This window comes from Nilaparvata lugens, chromosome 10, assembly GCF_014356525.2.
Source record: "Nilaparvata lugens isolate BPH chromosome 10, ASM1435652v1, whole genome shotgun sequence".
In the NCBI taxonomy this organism is placed as follows: domain Eukaryota; kingdom Metazoa; phylum Arthropoda; class Insecta; order Hemiptera; family Delphacidae; genus Nilaparvata; species Nilaparvata lugens.
This window is the reverse complement of record NC_052513.1, coordinates 14,383,680-14,407,180: the sequence shown is the minus strand read 5'-3', so window position 1 is coordinate 14,407,180 and position 23,501 is coordinate 14,383,680. Positions and strand designations below refer to the sequence as shown.

The 23,501-nt window shown below is 33.8% G+C and overlaps 2 protein-coding genes across 5 annotated transcripts in view; one reads left to right on the top strand and one right to left on the bottom strand.

Moving 5' to 3' along the window:
* LOC111050417 (double-stranded RNA-specific editase 1) overlaps positions 1-9,437 on the top strand; it is a 34,862-nt gene extending 25,425 nt beyond the window's left edge. For all 4 annotated transcript variants that reach the window (XM_039436386.1, XM_039436388.1, XM_039436387.1 and 1 more), the window contains 3 exons: positions 240-511; positions 7,011-7,203; positions 8,420-9,437. In XM_039436386.1, coding sequence (XP_039292320.1) covers positions 240-511; positions 7,011-7,203; positions 8,420-8,496 — 542 coding nt within the window. In that variant the 3' untranslated portion in view covers positions 8,497-9,437. The remainder of the gene's footprint in view (positions 1-239; positions 512-7,010; positions 7,204-8,419) is intronic.
* A 1,014-nt stretch (positions 9,438-10,451) lies between these two features.
* The window catches only part of LOC111050504 (tectonin beta-propeller repeat-containing protein), a 55,171-nt gene continuing 42,121 nt past the window's right edge, over positions 10,452-23,501 (bottom strand). Inside the window, exons 24-25 of the mRNA XM_039436385.1 lie at positions 20,777-20,913; positions 10,452-10,838 (exon numbers count right to left, since the gene is read on the bottom strand). Of these exons, the coding sequence (XP_039292319.1) occupies positions 20,842-20,913 (72 nt within the window). The 3' untranslated portion in view covers positions 10,452-10,838; positions 20,777-20,841. The remainder of the gene's footprint in view (positions 10,839-20,776; positions 20,914-23,501) is intronic.

Genomic DNA, 23,501 nt, shown 5'->3' with positions numbered 1-23,501 from the left:
AATACTACTTTACTATGACTTATGCCGTTCTCAGACTTTTCACCCACCCTGTATAAATGCATATGCACTCATAGGCCAACAAAAAAATTAGAAACATTCAAAGATTCATAGGACAAATTCTTTGTCCTATGTAGCCTATGTAGTCTGGAGGTTAAACAGTGATATGAGGTTAGGTTAGATATTTAAAGAGTGTACAAAAACGAGTACTAAGAACAAATGTGTGTTGTCTGTCATTGTAGAAGAAGAAGAAAGCGCTTCTGTGGCGGGAGACAAGGACGAGACGATGAGCACCGACGGCTCGACGCGGGGGGGTTCCGACCCCCGCCACCTGGAGGACGACATGCCCTGGGGATGCCTGGCGTCGTTTGCACTGCACAAGCTGTTCTCAGAGTGGCAGAACCAGGGCGTCGAGATTCCGTTCAACAAGCCGATGATGAGCTTGCGCATGAGGCGGCCGGGTCCTCCCCCCATGGGTGGCCCCCCCGTACCTCCCGGCCCATCTCCCAATCAGGTAAGAATCACATACGATCACAACCAATAGTTGAGAACTATAAAACTCTTTTTAGATTCAACCATGATATGTATCACCATTATCCCTACAAAAGAATAAATACAAAAAATACCTATCCGATATAATTATAGCCATCACAGAATAGGAAATAGGTATTTAAGAAGATGAAAGTGTAGTCGATTATAAAAAATTCAAATTCAAATTTTATTTATTCAAACTCACAATATTACAATCAGAATCAATAAGAAAAACAAAAACACACAGCTCAGTAAGATAAAAAATAATAATGAAGATTAATAAAATAAATACTGGTATTTATAGATAAATTTGTGAATTGGAATAAAGAAGGCTATTGAGATTATAAGATTATGCTGAAGAATTCACGCTATTATTTCAAAATTCAGAACTCAACTAACCTGAAACTCAATTCAGATATAGAGAACAGAGCAGGCGACCAAACAAGCGGTGTCTATACTTGCAAATTTAGCGCTCAAGTGATTAGCACATTCTAGCCTTTCACTATAAAACAAAGTGAGGCCACAAAGGTGAATCAGCTGATGAAAAATCTTGAAAATACGTGAGCATTTGCTCCAGAGTTCAGGAGTATAAGGTTAAGCTTATATAAAAATAAGCAAATGCTTATGCTTCCACCTAATGCTCATGAGAAAAACCTTATGCTCCATGCTCATGCTCATTAGCATATACGCTCTGTTTTTATTCATATGGCCCATTGAGTCAGTCCAAGATAATGGATTTTGATTACAACTTCAGTAGAAGCATAGAGAAACAATAGCGTAAGTAGATATCCCATGGTATAGGGCGTTTATGTCGCAACTTTTACTGTTATCCCAAGCCGATTACTGTCGATTATTGTCAATTTTTACTGTTCTGTTGGGGTGATAGTGTATGAACAATTTGAGAGACTACCAGCGTCACACAGCTGCATAGGAAACAACTACGTGAATTATCGGCTTGGGATAACAGTAAAATTGCGACATAAACGCCCTATACCATGGGATATCTACTTACGCTATTGTTTCTCTATGGTAGAAGGCTTTGAAACATAGAAGGGTGCTCTGAATTATTTTCAAGACAATGAGTTAGTTCAATACAATTAATTTTGGTTAGAACTTCACTAGAACGGTTTGAGACATTTAATCCAGGGTGCACTGGGTTATGCCTGATTTAGAACAATAACTTTCCGTGAACATAAGCCCAATTACACGATTAAATTTAACCGCGTATTAAAGACGTATTCTCATTGGTTTATTAGTTGACTCAATTATTCCGACTCGATTTCTAGGACAATTATTAAATCTGATTGCTCATTATCTAGTGGCAGAGTTAAAGGAAACTTGCGTCTATGATTTATGTATTATTTGATGTGTTTCTATGATTTATCATTCCATCTATGATTCATCAAGGATTTCTCTCTGATGGTTGTGTTTGAGAATTTGTAACGTGTAGGCTATTTCCCACCGCCGTATCTCTAAATCTCTAACTCAATCATATTGGCAAAACATTCATCACTCATGTCAACTATAACACTGATTTATAGTATCCACTGATGTCAACAGATAAGCCAGTTACATACACATCGATTTTTGGACGTAGTACTGATTTTGCCGTCCTCATAAATTTTATTAGATTAAACAGATGATGTTTGTCAAGTTCCGTTTAATCTGGTAGATTTTATGAGGACGGCAAAAATCGAACGTCCAAAAATCGATGTGTATGAACTGACTTGAGAGTCATTTCACACCTTTTGAAATCCATCTTTTGAAAGACCTAGCTAGCCGTCGTATCTCCTAATGTTAATGTATGCCAACGTTAGTAGACAGAAGGTTGATCACTCACAGGTGTGAGATTCAAAGTGGTGGGGGAACGCCAGCGTGACGTCACGCGTAGTAAAGAAGTGATGGAGTAACTACACTGAACATACAGTTTATTCATTGTAGCTTCAAATACATCGTCATTTAACACCCTTACAATTAAGATAGAACATTGAAATTCTCTGTACTTATAGCGAATGAGTCACCGATTCTAATGATGTAGTTTAATACACAAATTTCAAGTTCATTAAAATTGTATGAATAAAATAAAGTTGGAAGTTTTTCAAATTTCAAAGACGTGACATGAAAAAGTTAATAAGCTAGAAAATTCTTAATTTTTTGGGTAAGCAAGTTTTGTTAGCGAGGAAGTTCGAGATAGAATGACAAATTTAAAATTTCATTTGTTCTTTTTTCTCCGAGACAAAACTTGCCCTTACAATCAGAAAATATCATGTCTTTAATTCCCTTGAATTTTGTATTCACTTGCATGAATGTACAAACTGAATGTTTTTCTTCTTATTTCTTCGTTCCTCACTAGCAATTTTCAGTTTCTCGTTCATGTAACTAAGTCTAATAAAAGTTCTTGTCCGCGCAAATTTTCGTAAGATTCGATCATTCACTTCTGGGAATGTTTTTTTTCAAAATGTTCAGATATTGTCCAATAACTTGTTTTGTGTTCGAGACAGTATTTCCGTGAATTTTCATAAATATGTCATTCGCTTGTTGAATGATCCTTGAAAATTCATCAGTAGGACATGTTAAACCCCCTCTACTCAAGGCTTCAATCCAATTACTGTTCGAGTACATTGCTTCTTTGTACTGGAAATCAGTTTCTTTATGAATTACATATCCTGCAACATATTTCAGGGCTTCTTCTTCTTGTGTGTTCAACAATGTACCTTCATAATTTTCTTCGAAGCTGCAGCTTAAATCTTTGACATCATCGTATCTACTTTCTTCTTCTGCTTCTTGGGAAGGAATTTTTAGAAGCATTGTACTAGTCAGAAAATTTGACTCGCCTTCTTCTACATAGCTTCCAGTGGAAATAGAGGGAAGATTTGCTACAATATTCAAAATTTTTAATCTATTTTTGAATTCCACTGGTGTTGGATGAGAGTATTGGTTTCCAATCCCTCTTATTCTTGAGAAAAAATTCTCCAACACATCTTGATTCAGCTTATGGGTAAGGATGAATTCTAAACCATATGACTTCTGTAGATCATTGAAAAGTCCCTTCATAGATGATATTGTCATCAATATCCCTTTTTGGAATGGCATTAATGATTTTTTACTTCCCATCCTTATTTCAAAAATCAATCGTTCCATTCGATTTAATATGCATTCTTGCTTAGTCAACTCAACACCATATGCACTATGCCACGGTTTTCTTCGATCATTCACAAATCTAGAGCTCATCACATCGAAAAACTTATCAACCAATTCAAAAAAATCACTCCATTCAGGATTATATGGATGTTTCAATTTGAGGAGAGTTGCTGAATGGTGCGAAAATAATTGAACAGCCAAGCTGACCTTCTGTCTCATATTTCCATAAACTTCCAAATGTAAGTTCGTCAATTTTGGAGCTAGCTTCAGTTCATCTTCTTCTATGATGCTTTTGATATTCTCTTTCTCCCACAATTGACCTTTGGGAAAATTTATTCCATGATCAAGGAAGTTGTTCCTGAGCAATTTCAGAAGATGTGGCACATCATTAAATACCCAAATATGATTAGAGGTGATTGATGGGTGATTGAAGAATGATTTCGCAATTGTCACATTCAATGAATTCCATAGACTTTGGTTCCCTCCGCCCATGTCACTCACTACACCAACAACTTTGAAGTCCGATTTTTGCAGTTCAGAAATAACTTCAAAAAGAATATATTTTGTCATTTTTTGATCAAATGCATAATATATTATTTGCTTCCATTTCCTACATAGATCCCTAGCCATCACAACCTGAACTTTTGAGTGTGGTCCAAGAATTTGGTCTTCTCTTTGGTCATACACTACACGTGAATCTATACTCATCTCATCAAAGCTCAAGATAGTCAATTTCTCGATTGTCTCCATAGCTTTCGATTTTGCTGTCATAAATGTGAGAACTTCTTTTTAAAATCCTGGAAGACATTTAATATTCCTTGTCCACTTTGATAGAGTTGACAATCCTGGTAATGGTAAGTTCATTTTTAATCTTAGAAAGTTGTATGCTCTCCTAGATGAAGAACGAAGTGTTAATGCTGAAACAATATCACTTTCATTCCATTTCAGTCTTTTATTGCTCAGTAGCCTTGCAATTTGACCTTCGGTGAACACTTTTTTCAACACTTTTCTGGCATAACTTTCATTGTCCATCTTGAATACGTTCGTTTAATTTGAAAAATTTGTTGCTGCAAACTTACAATCTTCTTTTTCCTCGTAGCTGAGAGTTTTCTTACTTTGCTCACCTCCTGTTCTAGATTATTAACTCTAATCTGAAGCAACTGTAGCTGTCTTTGCAGTTCATTTTCCTTAATAACTGAATTCATATTATTGTCTACTGGTGACTCAGTATCAAAGTTAGTGTCTACTAACGTTGGCTCAGTATCACATTCCCCATTACAAACTGGTGCATCAACTTCACTGGATGAATGTAATATATCGTTTACCAACTGTTTGCGATGTCTAATGGCCACACGGATGTCACGACTGGAAGTTGTAGATAATGTATTCTCAAATTTCGGTAAGAAGAGCTTTAGAACAGCATCTTTTTTCAGTTTTTTCTTTCTTTGTTGTCCAGTTAATTCCGCTTGTAAATCTCTTTCATAATCATCATTTGAAAAATGAATTGAACATATGAATACATTATTCGCATTGAATTTGTCGAATCTTCTACAAGCTAAGATCCATTGTTTTCTTGTTAATGTATCCCTAGGAAACCTGTGATACATTAATGAGCTCCCAGTCTTTCTCGCATAATTTTTACAACTCTGAACTGCACAGCTAGCAGGCATTGCGGAAAAATAACTTAGAAAGTGGTCAAGAATAAACTAATTATCTACATAAAATATCAATTAAGGTGTTGTTTGATTTGTATCACAGTCATGATGATGCACACAAAAAGACTACAAACTAATATCTATAACATAAACTATAACTATATCTATAATAATCAACTAATAACGCACTGCAAACATCGCCTAACACTTCATTGTTCAAAACACTAATTTATTCGACTGTCAATCATAATAATATATACACCGATAATAAAACGAAAAAAATAATGAACCGATAAACTGATCCCGATAAATTTGCATTGAAGACATGCTGGAATCGAACACATGTTATACAATTTGTACTACAGCCTACGTCACAGCTGCAGTTCCCCCACTCCAATTGCATTTCAACTCCAATACATTAGGTGAGTGACCAACCTTCTGTCTACTAACTTTGAATGTATGCTACACCGGTCTAAAATGGACAGATTAACATTAAGACAGGTACATACTTATGCGCCACAAACAGGCGCTTCGATTTTCATCAGCTGATGTTATGCTTATTACTTCTGTATCCTAATGTTCCTGTACAAATGAAGCTCATCTGATGAAGAGTAAAATACGCGTGTTCGTTGCGCGTGAGTCTGTATGAAGCTATAAGGAGATACGTCGGCGCTACGTCTTTCAAAAGATGGATTTCAAAAAGTGTGAAATGACTCTCAAGTCAGTTCATACACATCGATTTTTGGACGTTCGATTTTTGCCGTCCTCATAAAATCTACCAGATTAAACGGAACTTGACAAACATCATCTGTTTAATCTAATAAAATTTATGAGGATGGCAAAAAATCAGTACTACGTCCAAAAATCGATGTGTATGTAACTGGCTTATCTGTTGACATCAGTGGATACTATAAATCAGTGTTATAGTTGACATGAGTGATGAATGTTTTGCCAATATGATCGAGTTAGAGATTTTCACACAATAGTGTACGAATGATAAGTTTTCTAAAATTTTCAATTTATTGGTTTCTTTGGTACATTAATTCATTCTATTCAGAGGAGTTTATTCATAAATTCAACATACATTACATTATATTACATATTTTTCAATATAACAATATTCAGGGTTTAGAAAATGATACCTCACTATATAATATATGTGTCGAGGTTATCATCAAATTAATACTAATTTTTGCCACAACAGGTAATACAAAAATTCCAAAAAATCTAAAACTATATCTATTACCCTAAGCATCACCTAGTACAAAGATACTAAACCGATGTACTATTTTCTACCTATAAATTACCTTATTTAAAAAGAATACTACTTAAATCTAAATCCTACTTACTATTAGTTCCTCACTACTTTGTATCCCAATACTAAATAACCAATGTCTAATTTTTCTTTTGAAGCTATTGAAATTTTCCTCTCCTTTGATTTGTAATGGTATCCTATTAGATATTTCCTACGTCAACCTTTACAATTTTCAAATAACTATTCCTGGACCGGAAATTGAGTGGCGAAGTAGTGTTGTGTGATTTCATAACCTAATATTAGACAACATTACCTTTTTATCAAAATTTGGGAGAGAAATGGTAGCCTACTGGTTCTTTCCTCCATGGTCATGATAGTTATATCATGATTTTAGTGTTTAGTACAATAAATAAATGATGGTGGTTTTGCAGAGTGGTGGCGCGTTGCAGGCGAACATTCATCCAATGAAGAAGATCCCCGATGACGCACACAAGAAACACCCGGTGCTGATGTTGAACCAACTGATACCCGGCCTGCAGTATCAGGAGCGCATGGACGGCCATCTGCCCAATGCCACCTTTGTCTTCTCCCTCTCAATCGAAGGCCAGCTCTTCACTGGATCTGGTTAGTAGAACCATAGATAAACAATAGCATAAGTAGATATGCCATGGTATAGGGCGTTTATGTCGCAACTTTTACTGTTATCTCAAGCCGATACTTCATGTAATTCTTTCCCGTGAAGCTGTGTGACGCTGGTAATCTCTCATATTGTGCCTTTCATATACTCTCACCCCAACAATATATTGGGAAGCTAATGAGTGTTTATTCTTGATTTTGTATTGAGATATTATTCTACTTCAATTTACGGCTTTTGAATTCTGGCTTTAGATGATTAGATTGACAAAATTAACTAAATCAGTATTGAATAATATTTAATAATATCTGATATTCTATAGTGAGGTCCACGGTATAATAACAGTGGAGAAAGATAGTAGAACAACGTTGCCGATCCTCTGTCTTGTCAATGCCTCCTGATACAGGTTTATTGATGTAATAATAATCAATATTATTATTAACTATCATTATAATTATTATATTATATAATAATTATTATTAATTATAATAATAATCAATTATATTTTATTGAGCGAGAAATTATATTTTTCAATAATTATTCCTTAATTGATTTTCATAATTAAGATGTAATATTTTGTTAAATTATTATTAATTCTACATTGTTAAAAGACGATCTGGCAGCAAAGCAAAGTGAGAAAGAGGTAGTTGAATGATAGACAAGGATAGCAATACCATTGCTAATCAAATACTGTCATTATAACGTGGATCTATACCGTGTCATATACCTAGAGCTAGCACTTGATTATACAACTGAATTTTAGTAATAGAACTAATGACCAGTTGTTTACGCTATTGTTTCTCTATGGTAGAACGTTGCTACTGTTAGTAAACGGGCGTTTACATTAGTCTAGTTTACTTCAATCTTAGAGAAAAGAGAGCATAAGAAAATATCGCATGGTATAAGTCGTTTATGTTATGTCGTTTACGAGAGCAAATTTTTCTGTCCGATTACGAGATTTGGCAGAAAGAGCTGAAAACTGGAAAATGAGCTGAAAATACGACGTTTTTGGGCCACCCTGTATCTAGCACAATGAAATTTTGCATGAAGAAATTGGTTCTGGACTTCTTATGTACCTAAATAATATATTAAGAAATCAGAACTACAATATAAATTGCAAGCACGCCCCCTTTTTTATGTCTATATTGACTGGACTATTGGTAATTTGAAGTTTTCTTTCTTTGAAACCATTTGTATGTTTTGCAGGCACCACCAAGAAAGAAGCCAAGAAGGAATGTGCCAAGGCAGCGCTGGTGAAATTTGGCATTCATTCAGAATACTAGTTCCTCCTCACAGTTCAACCAATATTATTATTCATAATATCAATGTATTAAAAATTGTATTGATTGTGTATTCATTATCTAAAGGAGAGGGATTCCGGTATGGATTCTTTCTATAATATTTCATGGGGAAGGTTCCCTTTTTTCTAAATCAGATCACATATTAGATCAGAAATAATATGAAACTTTATATTTTAGCACTAGAAATATGACACTTTCTAACCAACTGATAACAGTTGTTCATTTTTATTTATGCTGATCTATTCATAGCAGGAATCTATGTCTAGAACTACATTTTTGATGTATTTATAAAGTTTCATAAATATACTGACTAGAATAGACTATTGTGTTATAGCTAGACAATTTGCTGTAATTATTTTTAGTATTGTTTGATTTAGTTTACCTATATTATTTTAAGTTTTGTACGATTAGTAAAAGAAATAAAAGATAGTGTCCTATCAGTTATATATTGTTATATCAGTTATCATATATATTGTCCAGTATCATGATTTATCATTTCAACTTTTTTAAAGAAATCCTATTGATTTCATGGAACTCTGAAATTAGTTAATGATAATCTTTCACTAAAACTATTGCATTCCTTTTCATTTAAAATATGTGTTGTAATGCTAATTATTTGACAGATATGGTGCACTCATTGACTTCCAATTTAATTTAAACAAAAATGCTTTGAACTGCTAAAACTTCCTTATATTGAAACTTATTCACTATTAATCATTATAAAGATTACTAATGATAAGACATGAACAATTACATTTTATCAAATTTGGGTAGTATCTACCCAATTATCCATTAATATTACAGCTTTATCAAGAATATAAAATGTGAAATTTGATGAATGGACTTATAAGCAATCTATACTTATCAACAAGTGTACCGTACGGTCATTTTATCTGAATATAACTGTAATGACGTATAGCCTATATCTTGTATTTTACTCTCTAACCCTTTGAGTTGAACAAAAACCTGTTGCGTTTTAATCGTGATTAAATACCACGAGAACCAATCAGAGAAGAGAGAAGTCTTCTGATTGAGATTCAACCGCCTTTTGTGCAACCGGGCCTGAGTTCTCTATTGCCATTTTCATCCTTTTTCTTCTTAATACTTTTCCTACTCCGTCCTCTTCCTCTGTGTGTGTAGTTTTGCTGTTTGCAAAAATTTGTAAAAACTAGAAATCGCTGAAGCTTTGCATACTTATGCTCCTTGATGCGAGGAACACGGATCTGCGATTGGATTTGAAAAAAATGATACAGTTCAGGAGATATAGCCAGTTGAAAATTTGCAAATTTTGCTATGACACTTCTCAGGTCAAGCTCACCCTGTATTACAGCGAAACGTCTCATATTATAGCACGACATTTATATCTATCCATAGCGACATTTCTCAGATCTAATCTGATATACTTTTGGTTTTACTCAAAAAATTATCATCTTGAATTTTTAAGAACTCGAACGGATGATCAGATTTGATTGAATCTGGTACTAAATGATAGATCTTGAAGAGACAAACTCAAAAATTTGAATTTCCCGCTAATCATGAGAAATTTGAATTACCCGCTAATCATGAGAAAATTTGAATTTCCCGCTAATCATGAGAAATTTGAATTTCCCGCTCAAATAGTAGCTCATTTGCATATTAGAAATGACCAGATTTCTACCAGGGCATCAGAAATATGTAAGAAGTACACAAAGTAGATCAGTGTTGCGGGTTGCCTATGCTTGCATTGGAAGGCGTTGAAAAACCTGCTACCTCTTCAAGTTTTCTGACTCCCTGGTACAGAATTAAAACTAAAATACTACCAGGGCAACAGAAGAGATGTTAGAGGTACTGACTGATTTGAGCGGGAAATTCAAATTTCTCAGGATTTTTGTGACTACTGAGCTCATTTGTATTGGATGTGAATTAGAACAGCACAGCAGAAAAAAGCAACAGTTAACGGATTAATTTTTCATAATTCCAAAAATTAATTTTAAATCGCTAAAACTCTCAGCAATGATATATAATATTTGACGAGAGAAACAATATAATGTCATCACATTGGCGAAATTCCTTACCGTTCATTAGATATGGCCGTTTGAAAATTTGCAAATTTCATGTTTGAAGCCGCATAACTCATCCTGTATAGCTGGGAATGCCAAATTTGGCTCCGACATTTCTCAGTTAAAGCTTCATCTATGGTGCAAATTTCAGCCAAATCCGAGATACTTCTTTCTCTCACTGTTTGCACGATGGTTGTTTGTCCATGGATTTTGTCATTGATTTGTGAAAAATAAAAATCGCTCAAACTTCGTGATTTTATGGTCTTTGATGTGAGGAACACGAATCTGGAATCAGATTTTGAACATTCCTTACCGTTCAGGAGATATGACCATTTGAAAATGTCAAGTTTGCAGCTTCATTTTGCAAGCAGGGATCTCCAACCTTTTTCAAACAAGGGCCACATTGTTAATTCTTGGGAGGCTGAGGGCCAATAACAAGGATGTACGTGAATTTGACTTGGGACACATACGACAAGGGATTTGAGGGGTGTAAAATTATTATATTTCAATTAAAATAATATGAGGAGTTTTAAGTAGGTTTGATCAAAACACAGGAAACAAACAAATTCATATCATTCTTATACAAAGTCCAATTCATTGAGTTTAAAAAGGTCATAAGAAAACTTGACAATGCATGAATTTAGTAAGTTCAAGGTCAATAATGTGTATACATGTATTTTTTTCAAATCTGTTGCAATATAACTCTCGGCGGGCCGGATAAAATCTATCCGCGGGCCGGATGTGGCCCGCGGGTCGTAGGTTGGAGAGCCCTGCTATAGAGTGATAAACTCAGATTTCTCTCACTCAGCTACAAAGACGTAGTTCTAATCCAATATCAGCTTATTAGGTGGACGGACATAAATTAAGCAATTGAATAATCAACGAAAGAGGATATTGCAACGGAAATAAGCCCTTATAGTAGAGAAATAAGCTTTTAATTTTGATTTATAATGAAATTGAAATCACACGAAATCTATTTGTTCACATTTTATGAATACCATACAATAGTTTCTGTACTCAAAAAGGTGGTATTTGTACAAAGTATTATAATTTTACAATATAGATAATACACGTTTCACTAAATATCTAGAATACAGCAGAACACCACTTAGATGATAATATTCATTAAGCTTTATCTGGAGGAATAAATGTGGCTAGGCCCGCTATCAATACCCTTTCAGGAATGTTGCGTTATCGACAAATACACTTTTGCATAAAAATTAGATTTAAAATCACAAAAAATTACAGAAATTTGACAGATAAGTAGTATTTATTACTCAGTAACATAGACTAAAAATAGAACGTTTATTTCACTAGAGCAGAGGCTTTGAAGCCAAGACCGTATGATTTAATATTCAAATCTTTTTTTTTAACCCTTGGACTACCAACCTTCTTCACATACACGGAATACCAACTGGGGTAACTGGGTCACCCCAACAAGATTTCTGTTTTATATCTTTATTCTATATTTTTTCCATTAATTCATCTATGAAATGCATTACAAAAGCTTTTAATATAATTAAAAATAAATTTCTTTTGTTGAAAAATATGTTTTCAATCAAAAACTGACAGGACAAAAAAATTGGGCATTCTATCAAATAGATGTAGGGGAAATGTTGTAAAATAATTAAATTATGGCTATAGAGAAGCAATTTTTTCAAATTTAGATTTCAAGTGAACATTATGAATCAGGTTTGGCGAAAAAATGATAATTGGACATTAAATTTATATCTTATGCATTCCGATAATGGATGGAATATACCAAAAAATTGCATGACATGGAATACCAAGCGGGGTAATAGAGTTACCCCAAGGATAAATCTGCTAATAATTGAAAAAATAAGAGGAATGAAATGATTTTATGAGAAAAAACAACTAAAGTGATATGTTTTTAACAAGTACTCAAGGTTTCAATGAAATACAACAACATTATCTACAAAAAAATGGGGAAAATGTGGGTTGGGGTAGTCCAATTACCCCGCTTGGTAGTGGAAGGGTTAATAAAATATTCAAATATATTTTTAAAAATTAAATTTTAAATCTATTTAAAATTTGGGAGAATATCAGTTTTGGGCAGAGCCTGTTGCTCTCTCCTAGTCATTGCTAAATTATTTGTAATTGTATTCATAAATAAATATCATCCTACATGGGATCCACTTCACGAGCAAGTTGTAAAATATATAACCATTTTTTCATATATAATTCAATAAGGAATAAATACATGGAATTGGTTACAATTAATTATTGACACATGTTGACAATATTAGAATATAGATTGTTCACAAGAGTACAGTACCATCATTTACCAATTTTTTAGTGAGGTAAAAAAGATAAACTCAGATTACTGAGGCCTTAGAGATAAGACATGAGTCTGAAAGACATTATTATTATTATTATTATTATTATTATTATACACTGCATTGTCTACTCATTCTGCGGCTGTTCTAACATGACTGATCTGCTTTTGAGTAGCCTGGCTATAGATTGATTGTATTCTATTGCTTCAACAGTGTTATCAAAGAACACTTCATTTGACTAATTCTTCTAAATCGACATCCAAGTTCATTAATATATGAGTGCACTATCCATATATATAAAAGCGAAATGGCACTCACTGACTGACTTACTCACTCACTCACTCGCAGAACTAAAAATCTACCGGACCAAAAACGTTCAAATTTGGTAGGTATGTTCAGTTGGCCCTTTAGAGGCTCACTAAGAAATCTATTGGCGATATTTTAACTCTAAGGGTGGGTTTTAAGGGTTTAAAGTTCGAATTCTAGCATGTATATTCTTCTTATTCCAATATCTTAAAATTATAATTGAAATGTCCATACCATATGTTAATATAGAACTATAATCTAGAGAGAGTAGGCCTACCTCTTCGAAACAGTTCTGTGGGTAGATGACACAAGCTGATTTGTAAACTTTTCAGGAGAGCAATTTGAAAGTTTGGCATAGCTGCAAAAATTATCTATCATATTTTTTCTTACCCATTTTACACTAATATAATCAGCTGATCATTGACTATTCGAATATAAAATATAAAGGAATAAAACATTTATTTAAAATTGAGGATTGAATTTATTTAATTGAGGATTTTTGCTAGTGATGTCAGAGATATCATGTTTTGCCATCTGCCAAATGTTTCAAATCACAATGTAACAGTATAGGAAATATCTTAAAAATCGATTATTTAGAAATTTGAATATATTTTTCAACAATTAATTAATAGACTATTATTTACAAGTATTGATCAAGTTAAACAAACTTGAACTGTTTGCAAAGTTGTATGGGTTATGTAGTTCTCAATAGAGGTTATTGATTTTCAGATTTTATAATAGCCTACCAGTACATACACTTATCAAATTTTGCCATCTTTTGATAATTGGATTATAATACAAACCGGTAGAAGAGTGTTGAGATATATGTACTTATCAATATTTGTCAACGTAAGGTTTGGAAGAAAATGCTCTATCAGGCTTGAGCAAGGCCTATAACTCAGCTATTTAAAGATATACAACATATTTAGTTACTAGCAGGTAACCCGTACTTCGCAAGGGTCTTTCTTAAAACTTGACGTAATGAAATCTAGAAGAATTCAAAATAGGCCTATGTACAGTGAGTCAGTCATTCTATCAGGGCTCGAATAATTTTGAAATTTTAATTAAATAAAACTGGAAGAATATAATTTCTTTATCTAAATAACAACACCTTCATTGAAAGACCTGCATGCGTTTTCATATTGCCGATACAGCATTGATGAAACTGTAGACGTTTATTTAGCATTTGTCTCAAGAATTGTTCTAGCTGAAAATTTAATAATCCATGCCACGTGTAGGCCTAAACATTGCATCAGGAAAACGAAGTTTCAAAACTATGTTTTTCAGGTAGAAAGCAACATAGAAAGAGATGTACCTTTTTTAATTTCGACCATATGATTTGGCTCGCTTCGCTTGCCTGCATTTTTCATTTGAGCATTTTTATCATATGTTACGACGATCCAGTCGGGGGTACAGACTAAATGTCTGGCTAAACGGATATGGCGAGCGAAGCGAGCCTGACGACCAGTATTATATAGATACAGTAAGTGCTGAAGGCTGTTAATAAAATGGTTCATGCATAGACAAATAAAAATCATGATTCTTCATTCTTGAGATTTAAATATATTTATTTTGATTCTAGATAGGAATTAATTTTTCCAGTAATAATATTGTTTGGAGTACATGATCAAATATTTCAATGTATATATGTATATTATCATGGAAAATCACAAACAAAAAATGATTCCAATAATATAATAAATCAAATCAAATCAAATTGGTTTTTATTATCCATGATAACATGAAACAGCTGTTATATAGCTAAGGTGAACGTTATATTTTCGAGCTCAAAATTTAAGTGGTTTTATTCTCTATTTTGTGAATTTAACGTTTTTTTTTACAAAAGTTTTACTATCAATCTATCAAAATTTAAAATTGTTTGTTTTATTCTAATCTATACTCTCAGATTGTGATTTGGTGTAGAAAATTGAAATGGACATAACCTATGTATAATATTTGCACAATTTGAAACTGAATTAGGAAATTGAAAAAGTTTTGGGCAATAGCCTGTTTTCTCTTTCCCGATCATTTTATTGTTTGTGGTAATCTAATAAATAAATAAATAATTAACAGGGCACAAAAATTCAAATCACACAACAACGCTAAATATTATAACGCTACAATGATTCATAAGCATAGTTTTATTCAGAAGCAAAGTACTTGTGACTGTATTAGCACGATTCAGAACTGGGCTAATATACGGTAGCAAATATTACGAGAAGTACCTAATTCCTGATTCACCAAAACAAGTGCAGATCACCATGTACAACGGCCTGTGAACAACTGAACAATAGACAGTTGATAACTGTCTATTTTTCTATTTTATAAACAATCGAATTCATTTCTGGTCAATTATGAATTTAATAGAATCTACCGCGCAGGCGCCAGCAGGCGCCTAAACCCAAAAAATTATGATTCATATAAGCATAATTTTATTCAGAAGCAAAGTATTTGTGATTCTGCACGATTCAGAAAACATTCCAAAGAAGAAGAAGATCGTCAGTCGTTACAATATTGACCCTATTGGAAACCCCCCATCACAACAATGACAAGGACGCAGTCTGCGCAATCTCCCCCCCCCCCAACGTTACCACTCCTGGACAATGACAATGTACAGTGTCATACTGTACATTAGTTTTTGCATTTCACCTTTCTTCCAATTGAATACTTGTACCCTATTACTACTTCAAAGAAAGTAAATGTACCTAAATGAAAAAAAGTGAACAGAGAATTGACTTATCTTGGAAATCTTGCAGTATACTAAAAGTATTTTTTATTGCAGAAATTTTCGTTGAAGCATGAAAATTTTGATAAAGAAGATATTTATGAAGATATTCATTCATATTATCCAATAACTTACTTTTTCTCGAGAATTTAGGAATGATTGGTTGTTTTCTAATTACAGTATAAGAAAAAACATGTAAAACTTGATCTCTCCAAAACTAAATTTTTCCCGGGTAGTATCATGTAAAGTTCTTGGGTTGAATTTGAATTGCCATGCATGGCCCAACATGGATAATAAAGAATTCGATGAGAGAAGAATGAACCATGTCTCCAAAATAGCTGTACAAATAGAATATAGTACAGATTTCATGTGATATTGAAATGAAATGGGAATAAATAATAATATGGATGTCAAACTACTGTATAAGCATATAGAATAATAGAGCATATTATATGAATATAGTATATAACATAAAACACAATAGCGCAGACAAGAAGACGGGCAATATCTCATTGAACAAAAACAATCAATTGTTTCTACAACCGAAAACCAGTTTTCCGGTTCTCCGGTGTGAGTGTGTGTACTCACAATCATAGCAGTTGGGACTGTGTTAGTGAGTTCGACCACACTTTTTCGAAAGGCTAGTAGGGAATTGAAGCTTTCTCGATATAGAGTTCTTTGCAGGTACTTCGTTCTTGCGTGTTTCGGACGCTATTTTCCAACTGATAATCATGAAAATGGTACCAAATTGTTCAGAAAGACTTGGACATCTGGCGCCGTACCGCCAAATTTTGATATCACTTATCAATTTTTTCCTATTGAGCGTCAAACTTTGCCAAATTTTCTCCAAGTTCATCGAATTTTAAAGTCATTTTATAGTTGGAAAATTGGAATTTGGCGTTACGGCGCCAGATGTCCAAATCTTTCTGAACAATTTGGTACCATTTTCATGATTATCGGTTGGAAAATAGCGTCCGAAACACGCTAGAACGAAGTGCCTGTTTCAGCCCTTTTTCAGAATTATAACATTGCTCTTAAGGCTGTGCAAAGGCTAAAAATAAACTTTCTGCTAGTTATATTTTTCCAAGTTTTTCGATTTGTATATCATCAAGCTATCAAAATGAAAAAGTTTTCTCAGGAAAACATTCTTTTTCTGATCATTACTTTTTAGATATGAGGGCCTGAAGTTTGAATTTTTGGGACAGAACATTTCAAATTCGGTAAGAGATAAATCCATGAGATTTAGAAAATAGATTCTTCATGGTATTTTTGATCTAGTAAAACAAAAATTTTCTGAAAAAACAATTTTTGAAAAAGATATTCAATTTACCAAAAATAACTCAACTAAAAGTTATTTTTAGTAAATTGAATAACTATCTTAAAAATTGATATCTTCAGAAAAGTTTTGTTTTACTAGATCAACAATGCCATGAAGAATCTAACTTCTAAATCTCATGGATCTATATCTTACCGAATTTGAAATGTTCTGTCCCAAAAATATAATCTTTAGACGCTCATATCTTAAAAAGTAATGATAAGAAAAAAATTCCTGAGAAAACTTTTTCATTTTGATAGCTTGATGATATACAAATCAAAAAACTTTGAAAAATATCACGAGTAGAAAGTTTATTTTTAGCCTTTGCAAAGCCTTAAATAAAAAAGACTTAAAACTTGCGCTCGGCTAAAAACCGGTTTTTGCGCCGCAGATCAAAAATCGGTTTGCTGAGATCGGGATTAACCACGCTCGAGCGCAAAAGTTAGCCGACCGGCAATTATCGCAGGGAAAAACCGGCGGTCTAAAAATCGGTTTGCTGAGATCCAGTCTAGGCTAAAAATTAATCTCGGTGGATTGCTGAGTTCAAGCGTAGATCAACTCGAGTTTAAAAGATAATCTCGGTGGATTGCTGAGATCGGGATCAGGCTAAAATGAGATAATCTCAGGAGCAAAAATGATGATTTTAGACTCCAACTTAGATCTGCTAGGAGGCAGGTTTAAGTTCGGGATTAAGCTATTAACTCGCTATTCTTTTGGTTTTATTGAAAACAAATGTCAAATTGGGGTTCACCTTTGAATTCTGAATAATTTCATTACCCATAAAGTCATATTTAAAATGTTTTTCCATTAATGTTTAAAATATTATAACATAAGAAAGTGAAAATGAAAACACCTTCAAACAACAAGGAAATTCTTTACCTCTCACAAAAAGGGGATCCGGGGGGCCTCCCCCGGAAAATTTGAGGAAAATACCCTCAATTTGGTGTGATTTCAAGCAATTTCCACTTGAAAAACTACATCCTAATAATGAAGTTTCTTTGTTTAGTGGGCTGATCATTATTTAATTTTTATAGAAAATATTATAGGCCTATGTTATTTCAGTTCATATAACAAATAGAATGGAAATATAATTTCATTAGTCATTCAATTGTTTCAAAAAATAGTTTCAAAGCTATAGTCTACAAACCTATGATTTTCATGATTTTTACTAGAGTGAAAAAAAATTACTGTGGAGGGGATATATCCATGTTCCCAGATATTACTGGAGATTTGTATATCCTCCTGTCCCCGGTGGAAACTACTCTTTAATCATAACATAACAAGGACATTTTGTGGGTACCATACTAAAAAAAGGTGCTGGAGCATTGTTCAAGGGAACTACGTTTCAATCACATGAACTGGTTTAAATACATGATCTTTTCATATTCATGCATGAAATTGAATGAACAATTATCAATACTTGTTAAATTGAACTTTCAATTGCTAAAGATGGTGAAAACAAAACTGACTTAATTCAAAAAGATTTTTCTGAAGTATTCGCTATATGCAGTTCCATAGAGTAAAGATACTGTTTGAAAGATACCTATTTATTTGTCTCTGGCAGTACTAGCCCATTCACTGAGTAGCCCATAATTCTATTATCATTCTGATATTCTCTCAACACTCATATTATATTATATTTTTTGGTTTAAACAATGTCTGAAAATATATTAAATTGGAAGCCAATTCTTTTGACTCAATTTCTATCAGTGGTCGATTACCTTCTACGAATCTAGGCTACAAGTTAGTATCGATGCTATCTATAATTGGCTTGAACATAATATGGAACTGCAACTATATCAGTAATGAAGGAGAACTGTATTAAATACGTTGTAATTGTAAGAAAGTGTGAGATGATATCTATGTGGGGTTGATTGTTGCTAATTGGAGGCAGCTGCGTTTGCTTGCATCATCACGGGATGCAGAAATAGTCTGCATTGCATAATTGAACTATTAAGTTGAGTCCAGATGGTGATGAGCGACCCTTCGTTTGCGTGATCCTTTCTGTGGAATTGATTTTGTGAGTGGATGAAGTGAATAATGGATTACCTTGAATATTTGGATTATTACGAACCAATACCTCAAGTCGGCGAGTACGGTATCAGAATTTAAAACTGAAGAGAAGTGCTGATTGCTCTCAGATTTTTTGCTGATGGCAGTCCACATAGAGACTGGTGATTTATGTGAGTACTGCAGCATCATGTCGCATTATACATAGTGTTGCGGCAATAGCTAGTATTTGTTTAATAATTGAAAAATATTACATTAAATTCCTAGCTGGACAATACGCTAGAAAAAAAACTACATTTTTGAAATAAATGAAAATGAATTCCAAATGAACACCAAAAAGGTGAGGAGTTAGTTGTTCATGTGTTCACTGTAACAACATTCGAAAGAGTTAAGAAGATTATCTAATCACAGATAATCATTATAACGACGGTCAAGAGAGGATCAAGACTGAAATAGAGAGAGAATGGGAGTAAGTGGGGGAAAGAGAGAGAGAGAGAGAGAGAGAGAATGAGATTCATTGATTTTTTTTCTTCTTCAATATGCCCTAATAAAGGCATATTATGCCTGAGAGAGAGTGGGAGGGAGGGGAAGAAGAAAAAACAAGAACGAAACGAATGATGGGAGAGTGAGTGAGTGTGAGTGAGAGAGTGCAAAAGCAATACGCAAAGACAGCGTGTGAGAGCCAAAGTAGCATTCGAGATGGCTGTTGCCAACATTGCGACAATAATTCCCCGTGGATTCCTTCAGTTGCTCCTCGGTCTGGCTAAACTTGAGCGTCGGTCTGGCTAAACCCGCAGATCAAAGTTGCTCTCGACCAAGAGATGACCGACAGCTAAACTCGATCTCAGCAAACCGATTTTTTAGCCGAGACCAAAGTTGCGCTAGACCAACGTTGCGCCGGGGTTAGCCAGACCCGATCTCAGCAATCGCCCCTTAGAAATGTTAAAAAACGAAGTATCTATAGTTTCTAAGTATCAATAAATCTGTGGTTTTTTGACAATTTCTTAGTTTTTTTCATTTAATCAGTTCATATACATAATTGACATTTCATGTAGATAAAACAACAGAAAACAAATTTTATAGTTTTATTGTGAGTGAAGTGGTAAAAAAGTAAATTCGTATGGCTTTTGTTGGTGGGGAGTCCCTAGTGAAGTGGTATTTCTCCATCATGAATAAGCAAAAAGTTATGTTACCAACACTTTTTCATTATTAACATTAATATAATGATGGGTGTAAACAGCCACATCTTCAAGTGGCTTGTTCATAATAATAATGTTCATTTGCTCACAGTTTCCTCATTCTTTTGTTTATTCAGAGAGCAAATTAAAAATTGTGTCACCTTTGATTGTTTCTTTAGATAAAATTTGATTATATACCCCAGATTGAATTTGAAAGTTGAGAACCTATGGTCTCAAAGAGCCTTCAGCAACTGTGGATTAGTAGCGTAAATGCACTAGATCTCATCAAGAACTAAATATAGAACTAAATATTTGAACAAGCTAGTTGTAAACAATATAATTGAATGGTCTTAAAATTGAGTTGGTATTTATAAATAATTCTACAAACTTACATTTGGAATGATAAGTTGCTGATCCTTGGAATCATGCAAATCGCCAGAAGCAAATATCTAATAGCTCACAAATGGTCCATCCTCTGCTTAGAACTGCTATCCAGGCACCCCCTTGCACTAATATGCAGCCAATTACCCTGAAACAAAATACACGAGAGCATCAATAGTAAAGTTATTGCTGTATGACTTGACCTACTAGAATATTGAAGAATTTGAAATAGGCCTATAACCGTCCTCGGTAAATTGAGAATCCATATGCCAAATTTCAAGTTAATCAGTCCAGTAGTTCAGACGTGATGATTCGTCATTCGTGAATTTCCTATCCCACACGTGTATAAGCCAACTCTTCCTTTTTTATTTTTAAAAAACTTTAAAATAGTTCAACAACTAGTTTCGACCCTAACTTATTTTTTTATGTTTTATATTTTTTATATTATTTTATAAACCCTAACTTTCCCTTTATTATATTTAGTCCAGTCACCTTGGTGCTTGCAATTTATTTTGTAAATCTGATTTCTTAATATATTATTTGGATACATGAGAGATGTCCAGAACCAATTTTTTCTTACAAAATTTCCTTGTGCTAGATACAGAGTGGCCCAAAAACCTCGTATTTTTGGTTCATTTTCAAGTTTTCAGCTATTTTACAGATTTTACAATATTTGACAGATCCCTCCCTCTCCTCGTATTTTTGGTCCATTTTCCAGTTTTCAGCTATTTTGCAGATATTACAGATTTCACAATATTTGACAGATCACTCCCTCTCCTTGTCCCTTATTCCTTTGATCCCTTATTCCCTTGAACCCGCATTCCCTCCGTTACTCAATCCCTTAATCCCTTAGTCCCTTCATGTTGTTTGTTCATTATGCTTATTCGTGGTCAACAAACGATACGGTATGGCAACAGTGCGGTGATAGAAAAGTATAGAGCTATCTGCTTCGTTAATGAAAGACAAGAATAGCAAACCAATGTGATATGATAAACCATATGTTTTCGTTGTCATTGATTCATTCATAAATATCAAATGTTGTTGATCCGTTACTAGTAGAAAGTCATGTTCAATTTTATTTGATTAAAGCTCTACAAATGAAGAGTTTACTTATTTCAATTTAATCAAATAAAATGCCGACAAAGAAAAAGACAAAAACGATTGAAAACCGTAACTACGAAGAAGATAAGATGGAATCACATATTGACAAGTTTCTCAAGCCAAAGGAATTATCTATCGACCCAGATTCGCCTACGGCAGAGAGAGAGTGGAAACATTGGAAAAAGACGTTCGAAAATTTCTTAGAAGGAACGACAACCAAAGACAAAATGAAAATATTGGTAAACTTCTTATCACCTGCTTTATACGAAATTGTGGAAAGCTATACTTCATATGAAGAAACTATATCCATGTTGGAAGATATGTTCGTTAAACCAAAGAACGAAATTTATGCACGATACTGCCTTGCTAATGCAAAACAACAAATAGGTGAGTCCATTGATCACTACTATTCTGAACTAAAAAGATTAAGCTTATCATGTAACTTCACTAGAGTGTCAGCCGAAGAAAACAAAAACGAGCATATTAGAGATGCTCTTGTTTCAGGGTTATGTTCTATTGAAATTAAAGAGAAACTTTTTCAACAAGGAGATTTGAGTCTACAAGAAACCGTTTCCCAAGCACGTGTTCTTGAATCCGCAAAAACATATGCCGACTCCTTTAAAAGTACTTGTTATACAAACTCTGTTGAAGAAAATAAAAACATAAGCTTGAGTGAATCTTTCTCAGATGTTAATGCTGTAACCCAAAATCGACAGGCAATTGTAGAGAAATCCGTTCAATGCCAACGTTGCGGATATAAAAAACAAAAATTCTCAAGTTAATATAAAATTCTAAAATTCTCAAGAATGTCCTGCAATAGGAAAGACTTGTCATAAATATTCCCGAATTGGACACTTTTCCCATGTGTGTAAAAGTAAAACGCTCAAAGAAAAACTAACTACGTCAACTATTACTGCAGCTGGTATAGCCAGTAATCTTTCTAAAGCTACAATTATTGTTTCGGTGAATGGAATAAATACACCAGCTCTTATTGATACCGGAAGTGTTGCCAGTTTTATTGATGAAAAATTTGCAAAAACAAATAAATTTAAAACTGCATCAGATTCTTGTTTTATAAGATTTGCATCTGTTCAACATAACACCGCTACAAAAGCATGTGTTTATAGCAATATTGTGTACAAAGGAAATGAATACACCAATATTAAACTCTTGGTATTAAAAGAATGCTGTTGCAATGTGATACTTGGTCACGATTTTTTGATGAATCACTCTACAATAAGTTTAGCATTCAATGGTAATAAACAGCCTCTTGTAATAGATAATAATTCTACAACCACACCACCCTTGAAAGATTGCCTCTTGGTGGAGGCCATGATAAAACCATGTTCCCTTTTCAATGACTTGACTCCCGATTGCCACCCAATAACTACCCGATCCAGAAGACACCCACAAGATGACTATGAATTCATGAAGAATGAGGTCAATCGCCTCCTTACAGAAGGAATAATTGAGGAAAGCCAGTCCAGTTGGCGTGCCCAGCCTTTCATTGTAACCAATGGACAGAAGAAACGAATGGTCATAGACTATTCACAGACTATTAATAAATTCACAAATTTAGACGCATACCCTCTCCCATTGATCGAAGATCTTGTAAACACAATTGCCAAGTACAAC